At 46.4% G+C, this 12,871-nt stretch overlaps 1 protein-coding gene across 2 annotated transcripts in view; it reads left to right on the forward strand.

The window, feature by feature from the left end:
- Positions 1-8,682: 8,682 nt before the first annotated feature.
- The window catches only part of Stx6 (syntaxin 6), a 41,848-nt gene continuing 37,659 nt past the window's right edge, over positions 8,683-12,871 (forward strand). Inside the window, exon 1 of one of the 2 annotated variants that reach the window (XM_076831641.2) lies at positions 8,683-8,928. In XM_076831641.2, the coding sequence (XP_076687756.1) occupies positions 8,894-8,928 (35 nt within the window). In that variant the 5' untranslated portion in view covers positions 8,683-8,893. The remainder of the gene's footprint in view (positions 8,929-12,871) is intronic. The other variant, XM_076831642.2, reaches the window with a different exon arrangement.

Raw genomic sequence — 12,871 nt, forward strand, 5'->3', positions numbered from 1 at the left:
ATTATGTTTGTGAAAATCCTGTTATCTGTGAGTTCTCAAGACACCCCCCTTTGCAACTTTTTTTGTGCTATAAAACCTTGTTCCTAGAGAGCTGGGGTGCTGATCTCTAGCCTGGATTGGTAGAGACAGCCTCAGACCAGCTATTTTTTATGTACACAATACAAGCTTGCTTTAATTTGATTTAAAATTGGGGTCGGTGGTGTTTTTTTTTTTTTGCGTCAGGGATCAACAGGGTCAGGAAAGGAAGTGCCCACTGGAGAAGGGGGTTCCTTAGCTCCCATCCTTCAGCAGAGGAGAACTGTTGTTTTTGATGTTCAAGGTCCTTTTGGAGTTGTTTTACCTTGTCCTTTACTATGCCAGATTGATTTTTTTAATATTTATTTTTTATTTGTAGTTGGACCTAACACCTTTATTTTATTTATTTATTTTTTTATGTGGTACTGAGGATCGAACCCAGGGCCTCGCATGTACTAGGCGAGGGCTCTACCACTGAGCCATAACTCCAGCCCACCAGATTGACTGACATAAAAATAGCATTCCTCCTATAGGTACAAAGTCCGCCTTTTTCAGCTGTTAGAAGACTCAAGGCCCCTTCAATTCTGCAGAACCACAGCAGCTAAAGAATCAAGCTGGGATTGTATAATTAGTATGGTTTAAGCAAGTTGCTGTAAGTCTCCTAGAAATTGGAATGGCAATTTCTGGTAATAGTACCCCTGGGAGGTGAGTGCAGAATAAGGGAGGAGGGCAAAATTGAAAAGGGGAAGGATGGTGCTCATGATTCTGCAGTGTCCTCGTGGTCCTCTGAGACCGAAGGAAGATGGGGAGTGGTGGTGTTGGCCTTGGAGAAACACAGCTTGAGAGGGCCTGTGGGTGTTACTGTATAAAAGGGTGGAGAAAATAATTTTATTTTATTTTTTAAAATTTGTTCTAATTAGTTACACATAACAGTACAATGATCTTGACATATATATTTGAATCAGATGGAGTATAATTTCTCATTTTTCTGAGTGTACAAGTTGCAGAATCACATTGGTCATACAGTCACGTATATACATACAGCAATAATAATGTCTATTTTATTCTGCTGTCCTTCCTTTCCCCCCTTCCCCTCCCTCCCCTCCCTCCCCTCCCTCCCCTCCCATCATTTCTCTCTAATGGGTGGAGAAAAAAATTTTACATGGGAGTTATGAACCCAATATGGGATGCCCTCAAGGCAGGGTGCCTAGGGAGTGGTAAGAATGACCATCTAATATATGCTAGTAGGGGCCAGAAAAGATGAGGAGCAAGGGGTAGTGGATAACCAGAGAGTGGTGAGCTGAGCAGGGAGATAGGCTGTCCATATAAAGCTCAAAAGGGGAGATGTTGAGTGGCTTTTTTGGGAGGGCTCATAACTTAAGAAGAGCCAAGGGAAGGAATTTAATGCAATCTAAATGTAATTCAAGGGATAATTAATGAGAATGTTCTTCAAGGTCCTGTTGGTATGTTCCACCTGGCCAGAGGACTGGGGTTGGTAGGGGGTACGAAAATGCCAGGAGATGTTGAGAGCCTTAGCTACAGACCGTGAAACATGGGAAGTAAATTCAGGACCATTATCAGACTGGAGCGAGGAGGGGAGGCCAAATTGGGGAAGAATGTGTTCAGCGATGTTGCTGGCTACCGTGGGGGCACATTTATTGGTGGTAGGAAAAGCCTCAACCCACTCTGGGAAGGTGTCGATGAGTACCAAGAGAAATTAGTATCGCTTGACCAGGGGCATATGGGTGAAATCCAGCTGCCAATCAGAGCAAGAGAGATGTCCTCTTGCAGGGTGTAAAGGGAAGGCAGGTGGGTGGAGAGTGGAGGTAGGATTGGTTTTTTGGCAGATTTCACAGGAGGCAGAGAGGGTAGAGAGAAATTGTAGGTCCTCTGGAGAGAGTTTAAGGTGGGAAGTGAGAAATTGTTTTAAAGATGTGGTGTTAGGGTGAAAGAGGTTGTGAGGAAGGTAAGCATCTGTTGAGTGTCAGGTGGGGAAGAGTCCCTCGGGAGACTAGCAAGGCAGAGGACCGCAGGTGGAGGAGGCTGTGGGAGGGTGGTGGCCTTCGCCTCAGAGTCTGCCTTGTTGTTGCCAAGTGTCACAAAGGCAGTGTCTGTCTGGTGGGATTTACAATGTGAGATTCCAACGGCAGGGGGAAGCTTTGAGGCCTGAAGGAGATCGGAGATAAAGGGGGCATTAGTAATTGAGGTTCCCTTGGTGGTAAGGACTCCGCGCTCCTTCCAATAGCAGAGTGGGAGAGAAGAATATGGAAAGCATATTTAGAGTCTAAGGAATCCCTTTCACAAGAGGTCTTGAATGATAGGCTGTGAGCCTAGGAGTTTCTGTCAGGTATTGTGATTGGGCCAGAAAATGGAGGGGGTCTTTGAGACAGATGTGGATGGGCTTGTGGTGTGAGGTGATAAAAGGACTTGAAACATCCCAGACAGTAGGGTCCACCTTGGAAGTGGGTAATGGAAAGGCACTGGCAGACGGAATAGGGGATGGTCCTAAGGTAAGGATGGTCCTAAGGAGGATCAGGGGAGCAGCAGGCGAGTCTGGATGGAAGCGTATATGAGGGGAGAAGGAAAGCATAGCCCCCAACTTTGTGAGGATGTCCCTTCCCAGAAGGGGAGCAGGGCACTGTGGAATGACCAAAAAGGAGTGGGTAAAAATTAGAGAGCCAAAAGCACAAACAAGGCTAGGTGTCTGTAAGGGCTGGTAATGTTCACCCTCTACCCCGACAATAGAGGTCACAGAACAAGAAGAAGGCCCCAGAACTCCTTGAGGACTGAGTATGTAGCCCTGGTGTCTAGGAGGAAGGAGACAGGCCTACCTGAAATCTGCAGAGTTACCCTGGGTCCCCGTGGAGTGATGGTAGTGGTCGGGTGGTGGGGACCTGGGCCTCCTCGGTCCTCTGCAGCCAGTCTGAATAGTTGGAAAGGGGAACCAGAAGGGCCAGATGTCCAGGGGACCACTATGAGCTTAGGGACAGTCGATGGCCCAGTGTCCTTCCTGATGGCATTTAGGACAAGGACATGGAGGTTTGCAAGGCTTGGAACATGTAGGAGCCCAGTGACCCATCTGACCACATTTAAAACAGGGTCCAGGCAGTTCTGAGGGACCCTTCCACGGGCCAGTGGAACCAGGGACAGATGCTGAGGCTGGATGAGTGAGCATCTGATATTTCTGCTTCCCCTCTCGTGTCTCCTGTTATACACCTTAAAGGCCACTCCCAGAACCTCAGCTTGGGGAGTTAGGGGCCCCCTCTCAGGGCACCTTAGTTTGGCCTTAATATCGAGGAAACTCTGGGAGGAAAAAGTAGACCATTAGTAGTTGTCTTCCATCTGGAGTCTCAGGGTCCAGGTTAGTACATTTTAATAAAGCCTTGGTCACGCAGTCTAAAAATGTTGAAGGGTTTTCATTCTTACCTTGGAAGACTTCCTGGAGCCTTTCATAATTGATAGCCTTATGGGCTGCCTTTCTAAGTCCTGCCATGAAGCAATTAATGAATTGGTTTCTACAGGTTACTCCTCTAGGCGAATTGTAATCCCAATTGGGGTCCCAATCAGGGACTGCTTCAGTGCCAATCGGGTGGGCAGGGGAGGTACCTTATCAGCATGATTTCTAGCTTGCTCCCAAACTCGCCTTCACTCCTGGGGCAGGAGCGTGTTAGACAAGATCATATGAATATCGTGGAAGGTCAAATCATTTAATGGAGTCAGATATTGAAGCTCTTTGATATATGTGGTGGGACTTGAAGTGCAGGACCCAAGCCGCTTTTCTATCTGTGAAAGATCTGACAAAGAGAAAGGCACATGACCCTGGCTTACATCATCTACCCAGCCACCTCATGTAGAGGACACAGAGATGCAGGTTGGACAGCAACAGCCTGTGAGAGTGTGGCAGGAGGAGAGAAGGGCTGAGCGGCCGAGGGGACAGCTGCTGAGCAGGCTTCATTAGAAAGAGAATTATGTATGGCGGAGGCTCATCCACTGGGTCGAAGGAGAAGGAGTCCTAGGTAGGATTGTCTGTCCCTTTGGAAGCAGGTATAGGGGAGGTGAGAGCTAAGAGGACTTGTGCAGGAGAACAAGAGTTGCAGAGAGGAGAAGTTGTAGAGATGAGAAGGCCTGAACGTATGATATCTCTTTCCATTTTCTGGAACACTATAGTTGAAAAGACCCCTGATAGTATTGGGATCTAGAGTGCCGTTAAGTGGCCGTTTAGCGTTGTTATCCAAAGAATATTGAGGTCAGATCTGATTGCACAAGCAGATATGTTTTGGGGGTGGGGTTAGGTCTGGGGTGAGAGAGACCCTGTGTTAGCCAGGAGGCAGCCTAGGGGACTATGGGAGGGATGGATGAGGAGCCGCCCATGGTGAGATGTACGAGTTGAGTTTAGAGGTAGGGCATCCCCCAGTCTCTAATATCTCCTAGTTGAAAGGATGGTTATGTTCAGGGGCTCATCACCTCTGGGTAAGTATTGGGGCAGAAGCCCATAGAGGTACTTGGACATTTGGCCAGAACTAGTAGTAGAGGCAGAAACCTATAGAAGGGGCAGAAACCCATAGAGATTAATCCAAGGCCGTGGTCTCACCAGGAACAACTCCCAATCAACTCAGTGTTTTTTTCTCAAAACCCAGGACCCAAATAAAAGACCATCTATAGACCCAGTTGATAGGGATCAGCCATAGTTGTGAAAGCTGTGGCTGGGGGTGCCTCTGACCATGCGGTGACCCTAGGAGTGCTGAACATTTCTCAGGACCTGTAGGTCGTTTAGGTCAACTGGAGACAGGGGTCTTACCTGGAATATCCAGTGGTGGGTGCAGAGAGGGTGTTCAGCAGAATGGAGGGCCTGGTCCCACGATAGAGTTCAGTTTGGAGCCCAGGGATGCTCAGTGACCCTTGAAGAGGGGAGAGGGCACTCCGGGGAACCTGTTCCTAAATTTCAGCACCAAAATGAAGGGAAAGCGAGGAAGGAGAGACAGGTAAGTGAGAAAGATGGCAAAGATACACATGAGAGTTTATTTGTCAGAGCTGACAAATAAAGGCCATCTCTCTATAGTGGAGAGAGGCAAAACAGGCTTGGATTCTGGGACTTCTATGGGGCAGGCTCAGGAATCAGAGCTGGGCGGGTCCTAATGTGCATGGTTAGGGTTTGGGTTGGTATGAGGGAGTGGTAAGCCTTTCTCAGAAAGGCCCTTGGATGGGAAAGCAAAACTTTTTCCTAAAAAGTGTCACTTAAGATGGCCATCCAGATACTAAGCAAGGACCTTATACCTAACTTGCCTTATTCCAAAAAGGATTTAAAACTTCTATGTTCTTTTTGACATGTGACCACTTGATTGACTCACTTCTCCTTTATGAATGCCCTTGCACACTGCCCTCATTTTACAAGGGCATAGGTCAAGACTGCAATTGTTCATGTTTGCTTTTTGCATTTCAATGGTTCATGGGTGTTTTTCCTGCATTACAGTGATTTACGGTCACTCCCTTTGAACTTCAGTATCTCTATCTTTATTCTCAAATTTCTATCTCATTTGGAGACTCACTCAGGTATCAGAGGTACTAGATGCCCTCTCAGGACTCAACAGAAAAGTCAGAGTTGGCACCTCAGCCTCCTTCAGCAACATGAACAGAATTTCAATGTCAAGGTTGGATGAGTTCTGGCAAGTGTGTACCGGTGTGACCCACACCCTGTCAAGATGCAGAGCATTTCTATCTCCCCAGAAGGTCTGCCTTCCCAGTCAATACTCTCCTCCTCAAGACAACCACTACTTAGATATTTTACTCCATCAGAAATCTGATGGGTGAGGGTAGGGGTGTGGGGAGATGGCTTTTTGCTGAGTATTCACTTAAACCATTGTTTATGCTGGGACCTGGGACCTATTAAATGGGGAAATTAAAACAACAAATAACTTCCTTTGTTTCTCCTTGCATTTTAGCTAAAGCTTCCCTTTCCTCGGACAGGGCAGGGCGAGGTCTAGTCTGAGAGAGGGTGAAGGAAAATGACACATTTCATAAAGGCACACTCCCAGACCCCCACATATTTCATATCTGAGTTTTCTACTACCTCCCTATTGTTGGTTCTTTTCCCAAGTCTCCAATTATGAGAATTTCTCAAGCCCCTGTCCTCTACTCTCCGTTTCTGCTTATAAAACTGACCTCTTACTTGTGGTCCAATTAATAAGTTCATGGATCAGATTATAAGAGGCTGTGCTAGGCCTTGAGGTGCAGATAGTACTAACATTGTATCTAGTCCCTCTGGGAGTTAAGTTTGGTGGGAAGACCAACATGTTAGCAATTAAGTCAGAGCCACCCAAATCAAATCTCCCCGCTGTGATTCCTTTCTTGGTGACTAGAACCCAACTACCCCATTGCAACCACAGAACCCTGCAAGCCTTCTTTCTTCCTTCACTAACCTCGGTGCACATTGGACCAATAAATCAATTCTACAGATCTTGCTTCTATCAAAGTTCTCTAATGCACCCCTCCTCTCCATCTTAGTTGCTGTGAACCTGGTTCAGGACACTTTCATCCTTCCTCTGGACCATGACCTTCCAGCTGCCACAGTCTGACCCAGCCAATTCCCTCAGTCCACATGATATACAGGAGTGTGCCCCCAGTGCCTCACATCACAAAGGATCCCAGAACTCTGACCTTGCCTACCTCCCAGCCTTAGTTCTGGCTGCCCATTCCATTTACTCCGGCAATGCCCTCTGCCACAGCTCTCCTGCATCATGAACCCTTTCTCCTGGCTTCTTCTAGCCACTGTTTAGGAACCCCTCAGCCTTTATACATGCCAAATAAACGTGTACCTTGTCTCTTGCATCCCAGTATCTGTGGTTTTGTTTCTATGGCAACAGTGCCCTTCTCTCATTGTGCTTAACTATGGTCTCTCCCGATGGTCTGAGAGTCCCTTAAAGTCAGGGACCTAGCCTTACTCATTTCTGTGTCCTCAGTGCCTGGAACAGTGTAGGAGCACAACACATGACCGCCTATGGGGAAGGTGTTGTGACTGTGGGTGTCCATTTCACTGTCCAGGTAAGCGAGAGATTAAGCAGCTTTCCCAAGACATAACAGGAAACGGCAGAACTGGGATTTAAATTCAAACCACCAGGTTCCAAGTGGACTCTTAATCTCTGTACTCATCTGTCCCTCAATGTTCATGTGTTTATTGAATGAATATCACCCCTTTTCACCCCTCCCTATATCCATAGCCAAATTAAGCAATTCTTTTCCAAGAGCTTCCTTTGCCCACATCGACCCTCCCCTGCTCCTCCAAGGTCTTAAAGAAACCTAAACTCTTTGACTTTCATCTCTTTTCTTTTCTTTACTCCCCAACTCTTCATTCCTTCATCATGTCTAGGTGCTTTGTTTTGTTTTTCTTTGGAAACATATTTCAGATTCACTCCTTTTCCTCCATTCTCATCTGCTATCATCCTGGTCTGACCCTTATCATTTCAGGCCAAATGACCACCGCAGCTTCTGGACTGGTGTCCTTGACTTCACTACCTTCCTCCTCTAGGACCTTGACATTTACATGCATTTTAAATTGAACCTTTGTTATAATCAATGAGCCATCTATTATTGTTACATTTTAAAGATGAGGAATTGAGCAATAGAGTGCAGGTCTCAATGCTGTTTGTGTGATTCTGATTATTCTGTCAGCTCCAATGAGATTGCTGACCTTGGGCAAGTCACTTAATCTTCCAGTCTCAAATTCCTCATTCATAAAAATGCAGATAATAAATAACAATAATTACCTCATGGTGAGAGTAACAGAATAACACTTAGAACCCTGCCAAATGCACCACACGTAAAGTGCTTGGTGATTTTCAGCAATTCAAGTTCCCATCCCCCCACCCACAAATTCACATCTAACATATGAATTGGCTTATCATTTTGGACAAAATGCTTTCTAGAAGGCCTTGACTCATAGCTGAGAGGCAGCTACTATACCCTTCTTTGTCTCTCAAAGGTGCTCTCTCCTGGGAAATACCACAGGCTGTATGAAAAAGTTACTCAAGCTGTAACACACTGCAAAGAACACATACCTCATCTGGTGGAAAATGCACAGACTCTGTGATCCTGTGTGACCACAGATCTTGAAACCTCTCTGAACTTACTTTCACACCTGCAAAATGAAAATAATAATACCTTCCCCACAGAGTATTGAGATGATGCATATAAAACCTTCCAGCACACTGCCCGACCCTACATAAGAGTTGTGCAGCCTTATCATGGTCAGACAGTGTGTGTTAGAGTGCTTTATTAGAAGACGAGGGTGACATGGACTTATAAATCACATACGATCTAAATCAAGTACTAGAAACTGAGGAAAGGCAAAAGGATTATGCAAATCAGGCACAGCAAAGGCTTTCCAGAAAACCGGAACGCCTCAGTCTGAGGGATCGGGCAGAGCCTACTCGCTGAAGCTGGAGCAGGGAGCCGGGAGAAGACCGCCCCACTACCCTCGATCCCCGCCCCCAGGACCGCGTGACGCTTGCCTCGGGCCCGCCGACTGGGGGCCGGGCCTGCGTTGGTCACGTGAGCGCGGGTGCGGAAGTGGAGCTGGGGCCGCGTTCGTGATTGGCTGCGGCTAAAGGTCTAGGGGCGGGGTCAGGCCTACAGACAAGCCGGGAGGAGCCGGGGGAGGAGGCTGCAGCGGGGGCTGGCGCCGGAGTCCGGGATTCGACCCGCCGTGCAGATCCAGGGCTGGACCAGCGACGGTCCGGGCACCCCAGGCTCTGCGCGCGCGCCGGCTGCTCAGGGTACCCCAGGCCGAGGCGCCGACAACTCCTGGAGGCCCGTGGGTGGGCGGAGGGAGGCCAGAAGGGCGCGGGCGCCCTGTGCGTGGAGTGGCGGAGGGGGCCGGGACGCCATGTCCATGGAGGACCCCTTCTTTGTGGTGAAAGGGTGAGTGTTGGCGAGGGCTCCACTGGAGGAGGCGGTGGCGGTGGAGGTGCTGGCCACCCGTGCCTCCCCGGTCTTCTTGCTGTAGGGAGAGGGGTGATAAGTTGAGGCTGGAGAGGGGACAGGGAAGGGTAGCCTTGAAGGCCACGACCAAGCGTCCAGAGACATCCCCTTCCCGTCCTACCTGGATTGTGGAACCCGAGTCCCCAACCAAGCACCCAGGGGGTCCCCTTTGGGGCTGTGCGCGGCGGTGTAACTTATTTGGGGATCGAGAGATTGTGGAGCTCTGCAGGTGTGGAAAGAGGACTGGGGACTGTCGTCGAGCCCGGATCCAGCTTCGAAGGAGGGAAAACAGCATCTGGGCAGGAAAAGGGAAATGGCCCTCCCGAGCTTTGTAGTTCGCGTGGACGGAGGTGAGCTCCATTGTCCATTGAGTTTGGAGCGTTCGCCCGCAGACCGGCGAGACCACAACGTGCCCAGAGGCGTCTGAGCACGTTTGCTGGGAGCCCGGCGGGGGCGGGTGTTGATCGGGGAGACTGGGGAGCACTGCACCGGAAGACGGCTCAGTTCAGTGGGGGAGTTTTCCCTGAGTAATGTGAGGGGAGGAAAGCAGTCCTGCAGACTCGGTGCTGATGTTGGAAGGAAAACAAAATGACACCAGCCAAACTAAACTTTCCTCAGCTTTCTATGAGCAACCGGGATTTTCCCACAGTGCTAAAGGAAATGAGTGTTTCATTTTAACTCCTTGATTTTGTCCAGACCATTTGACAGGTTTCCCCCACCTCTTATTCTGCTTTACGGGATTGAACAACCTTATTTTTCCCTGGGAGCTGTCCTGACTCCATCTTTGATTGCAGGGTTGTTTGGAGATAGAAACTTCAGTTGCACTTGGTTGTAACAACTTTGTAGCCATTAAACAAATTCAAGAAAGATCGGTTCTCATGTCTTATTTCTAATAATAACTCTTCAGCTTTGTGTTTTGAATGGCAAACAAACTTAAAAAACCTGACAGCTGCAAAGTTGTTACAATCCAAGAAGGGGATTACTAATAACCATAAAGTGTCCCTCGTTTTCAACTAGTTGCTACTAGCTTCCTATATCTGTACTGGTAAAATCTGACCAATTAAGTTGTATGCTGTCAAATATGTTTTGTATTTAAGGATTCCCCAAAATTTCAGTGGTACTATAGATGAAATACTTTATTACTCATGATACAGTAAAATATATTCCAACTATTTCTTAACATTTCACTAAAACATATTTTTTCCCCCCTTCACCTTACTTTAATTTATATGGGAAAATGGCAAGATGTAGATTTACTAGTAATATGTTGTACCCTCCCTGGGAAGTGTTATTTATTAGAACTGGTTTGGGGGTTAAGTTTTAAAATTTAAAGATGAGTGTTGAAAGTTCTTAATGCTTAGGATGCAAAGGTTATCTTTGGCGGTAGAGATTGAGATTGAAGACAATCAGAATTTTTGTTTTTTGACTTTGCAATTTGTGAAAACCCTAATTGCACTGTCATCTTGACAGTTTCCTAATAGTATCTGATATAGTCGATCAATGCTTATTAGACATCACTGCTTTAGTGGAACACAGGCTTGGTTTTTTGGTTGACATTTATATCATCTTAAAATGCCTGAAGGAAAAGAGATTCTCACTATTTTCTGTTGTGGGAAGGTGAAGTCAGTCACAAGGTTGTCTTCAGATGTTTGTGTGATAGCATTTTTGGGGAGCCCTGTGCTGCTTCTGTTTAAGAAATGTATTGAAATGCTTTACACAATGTGGAGATATTAATGATATCTAAATTATGGTCCTTGAACTAGGAGCTTCTAGTCTAATCTGAGAAATAGATCACCCCAAAATTAGGTAAAAATGTCAGGTGGTAGATGATTAAGGAAGTAGTGAATACTACAGATGATAAACATCCCAAGAATTCAGAGAAAGGCAGCTCCTTAGGAATGGTTATGATGGGAGGCACTTTTGGAATTGTAGTAGGTCTTGAGTTAGGTTTTGAAGGTGGGTAGAATTTAGGTAACTCAGGTTTGTTTTTCTTACCTGGACACTCATGAAAGGGTTTATTATTGGTCTTCCTGCTTCGAGTCTCTTTCCTCTGCCTTTGGATTTTAAAAAAATTTTTTGTACCAAGGATGAACCCAGGGGTGCTCAACCACTGAACCACATCCCCAGCCTGTTTTTGTTTTGAGCTAAGTTGCTGAGACTGGCTTTGAATTTGTGATCCTCCTGCTTCAGCCTCCTGAGCCAGTGGGATTACAGGCTTGTGCCACTGTGCTGAGCCCCTTGGATCTATTTGATCAGTCTTGTCTAGTAGAAATATAATGCAAGCTATGTGTCATTTTACATTTTCTAGTAGCTACATTAAAGAGTAAAAAGAAGGGGCTGGGGCCATAGCTCAGTGGCAGAGCGCTTGCCTAACACTTGTGAGGCACTGGGTTCATCCTCAGTACCACATAAAAATAAACAAATAAAATAAAGGCATGCTGTTCAACTACAACTACAAAAAAAAAAAAAAAAAGAGTGTGTTTGTAATTCCAGCCCCTCAAGAGCCTGACACACAAGGATTGTTTAATTCCTGCCCAATATGGGCAGGAATTTTTAAGGGGGAAAAAAAAAAGTAAAAAGAAACAGGTGAAATTAATGTTAATGTCTTCTTTAATATTTTCAAAATATTATTTCAACATATGATTAGTATAAGATTATTAATGAAATATTTTACTTTTTATACTCTCTTTGAAATCTGTTGTGTTACTGTACATTTACATCTCATTTCAGTTTGGATGTTAAATTTTCATCAGAAATACTTGATCTGGCCTGGCATGGTGGCATATGCCTGTAATTCCAACAGTGCAGGAGGCTGAGGCCGGAGGATCACAAGTTCAAAGTCAGCCTCAGGAACTTTAGCAAGGCCCTAAGTAACTTAGAGGAAACTCTGTCTCTAAATAAAAAGTAAAAAAAGGGCTGGGGATGTGATTCAGTGGTTAAGTGCCCCTGGGTTCAATCCCTGGTACCAAACAAACAAACCCCAAAAAACTTGATCTGTATTTAGCGTTCATTAGTTACAGTTGAAAAGTAAATTCATATTCCCTAATTGTTCCAAACATACACCGTAGTTTTCTACCAACTGAATTGCATGTCAGTTTTTAAATTTAAATAGATTAGAATTAAATTTTAGTTCCTCAGTCTCGCCAGCTACTTTTTAATCAGTCATTATTTTGTGGCTTCAGTGTTGGACAGCACAAAGTAGCCTTCTCAGCCCAAGCAGCCACACCCTACTTAATGTTATTTAGTGGCAGCCTGTTGCCTACAGAAGAATGTGCAGTGACTTTCCTGAAGCCACCTCTTCTCCAGCCCCCACTCGTTCTGCCTGCTCTCAACCTTGGTGTTCCAGCAGTGCCTGGCTCCGATCAGTGACTGTGCCTGCCATGCTGGGTGCTCTTACTCCACACGCACCCACTGCCTGATTCACCCACTCAGCTTTCAGGATTCAGCGTATCTCCACTGCCTCCAGGAAGGGCTTCCCTTGGCACCCGCGACACATTGCACCTCTCTTTGGCTGTCTTTCATTATTAGACTGTGAGCTCTGAGCATTGGGACTGTTTGCTTTTCCTGTATTTCCAGCCTGGCACCTTGACTGTATAGTGTTGAGTGTGTACTCTTTGTCTGTGGTGGTGGTGAAGGAGTAGTGCTTCATGGGTGGGGACACCACCAGCAGAGGCCATGAGGGGCGGCCCAGTGCAGTATGCATTTTTTTGGGGAAAAGTAAGAATAATATCTAAGGTTTAAAGGCTGCATCTCTGGGCCAGGCATTGTGTGCGAAAGAAGCACTTTGTGTGGGTTTTCACTTTGTTAGGATACTCGCACCGTTTTAGAGAGGAGGAGCTGGCTGAGAAAGCGTACTGGAGTTAGCTTGTTGGCCCTGGGTCAC

Source organism: Callospermophilus lateralis, chromosome 13 (genome assembly GCF_048772815.1).
Source record: "Callospermophilus lateralis isolate mCalLat2 chromosome 13, mCalLat2.hap1, whole genome shotgun sequence".
NCBI lineage: Eukaryota > Metazoa > Chordata > Mammalia > Rodentia > Sciuridae > Callospermophilus > Callospermophilus lateralis.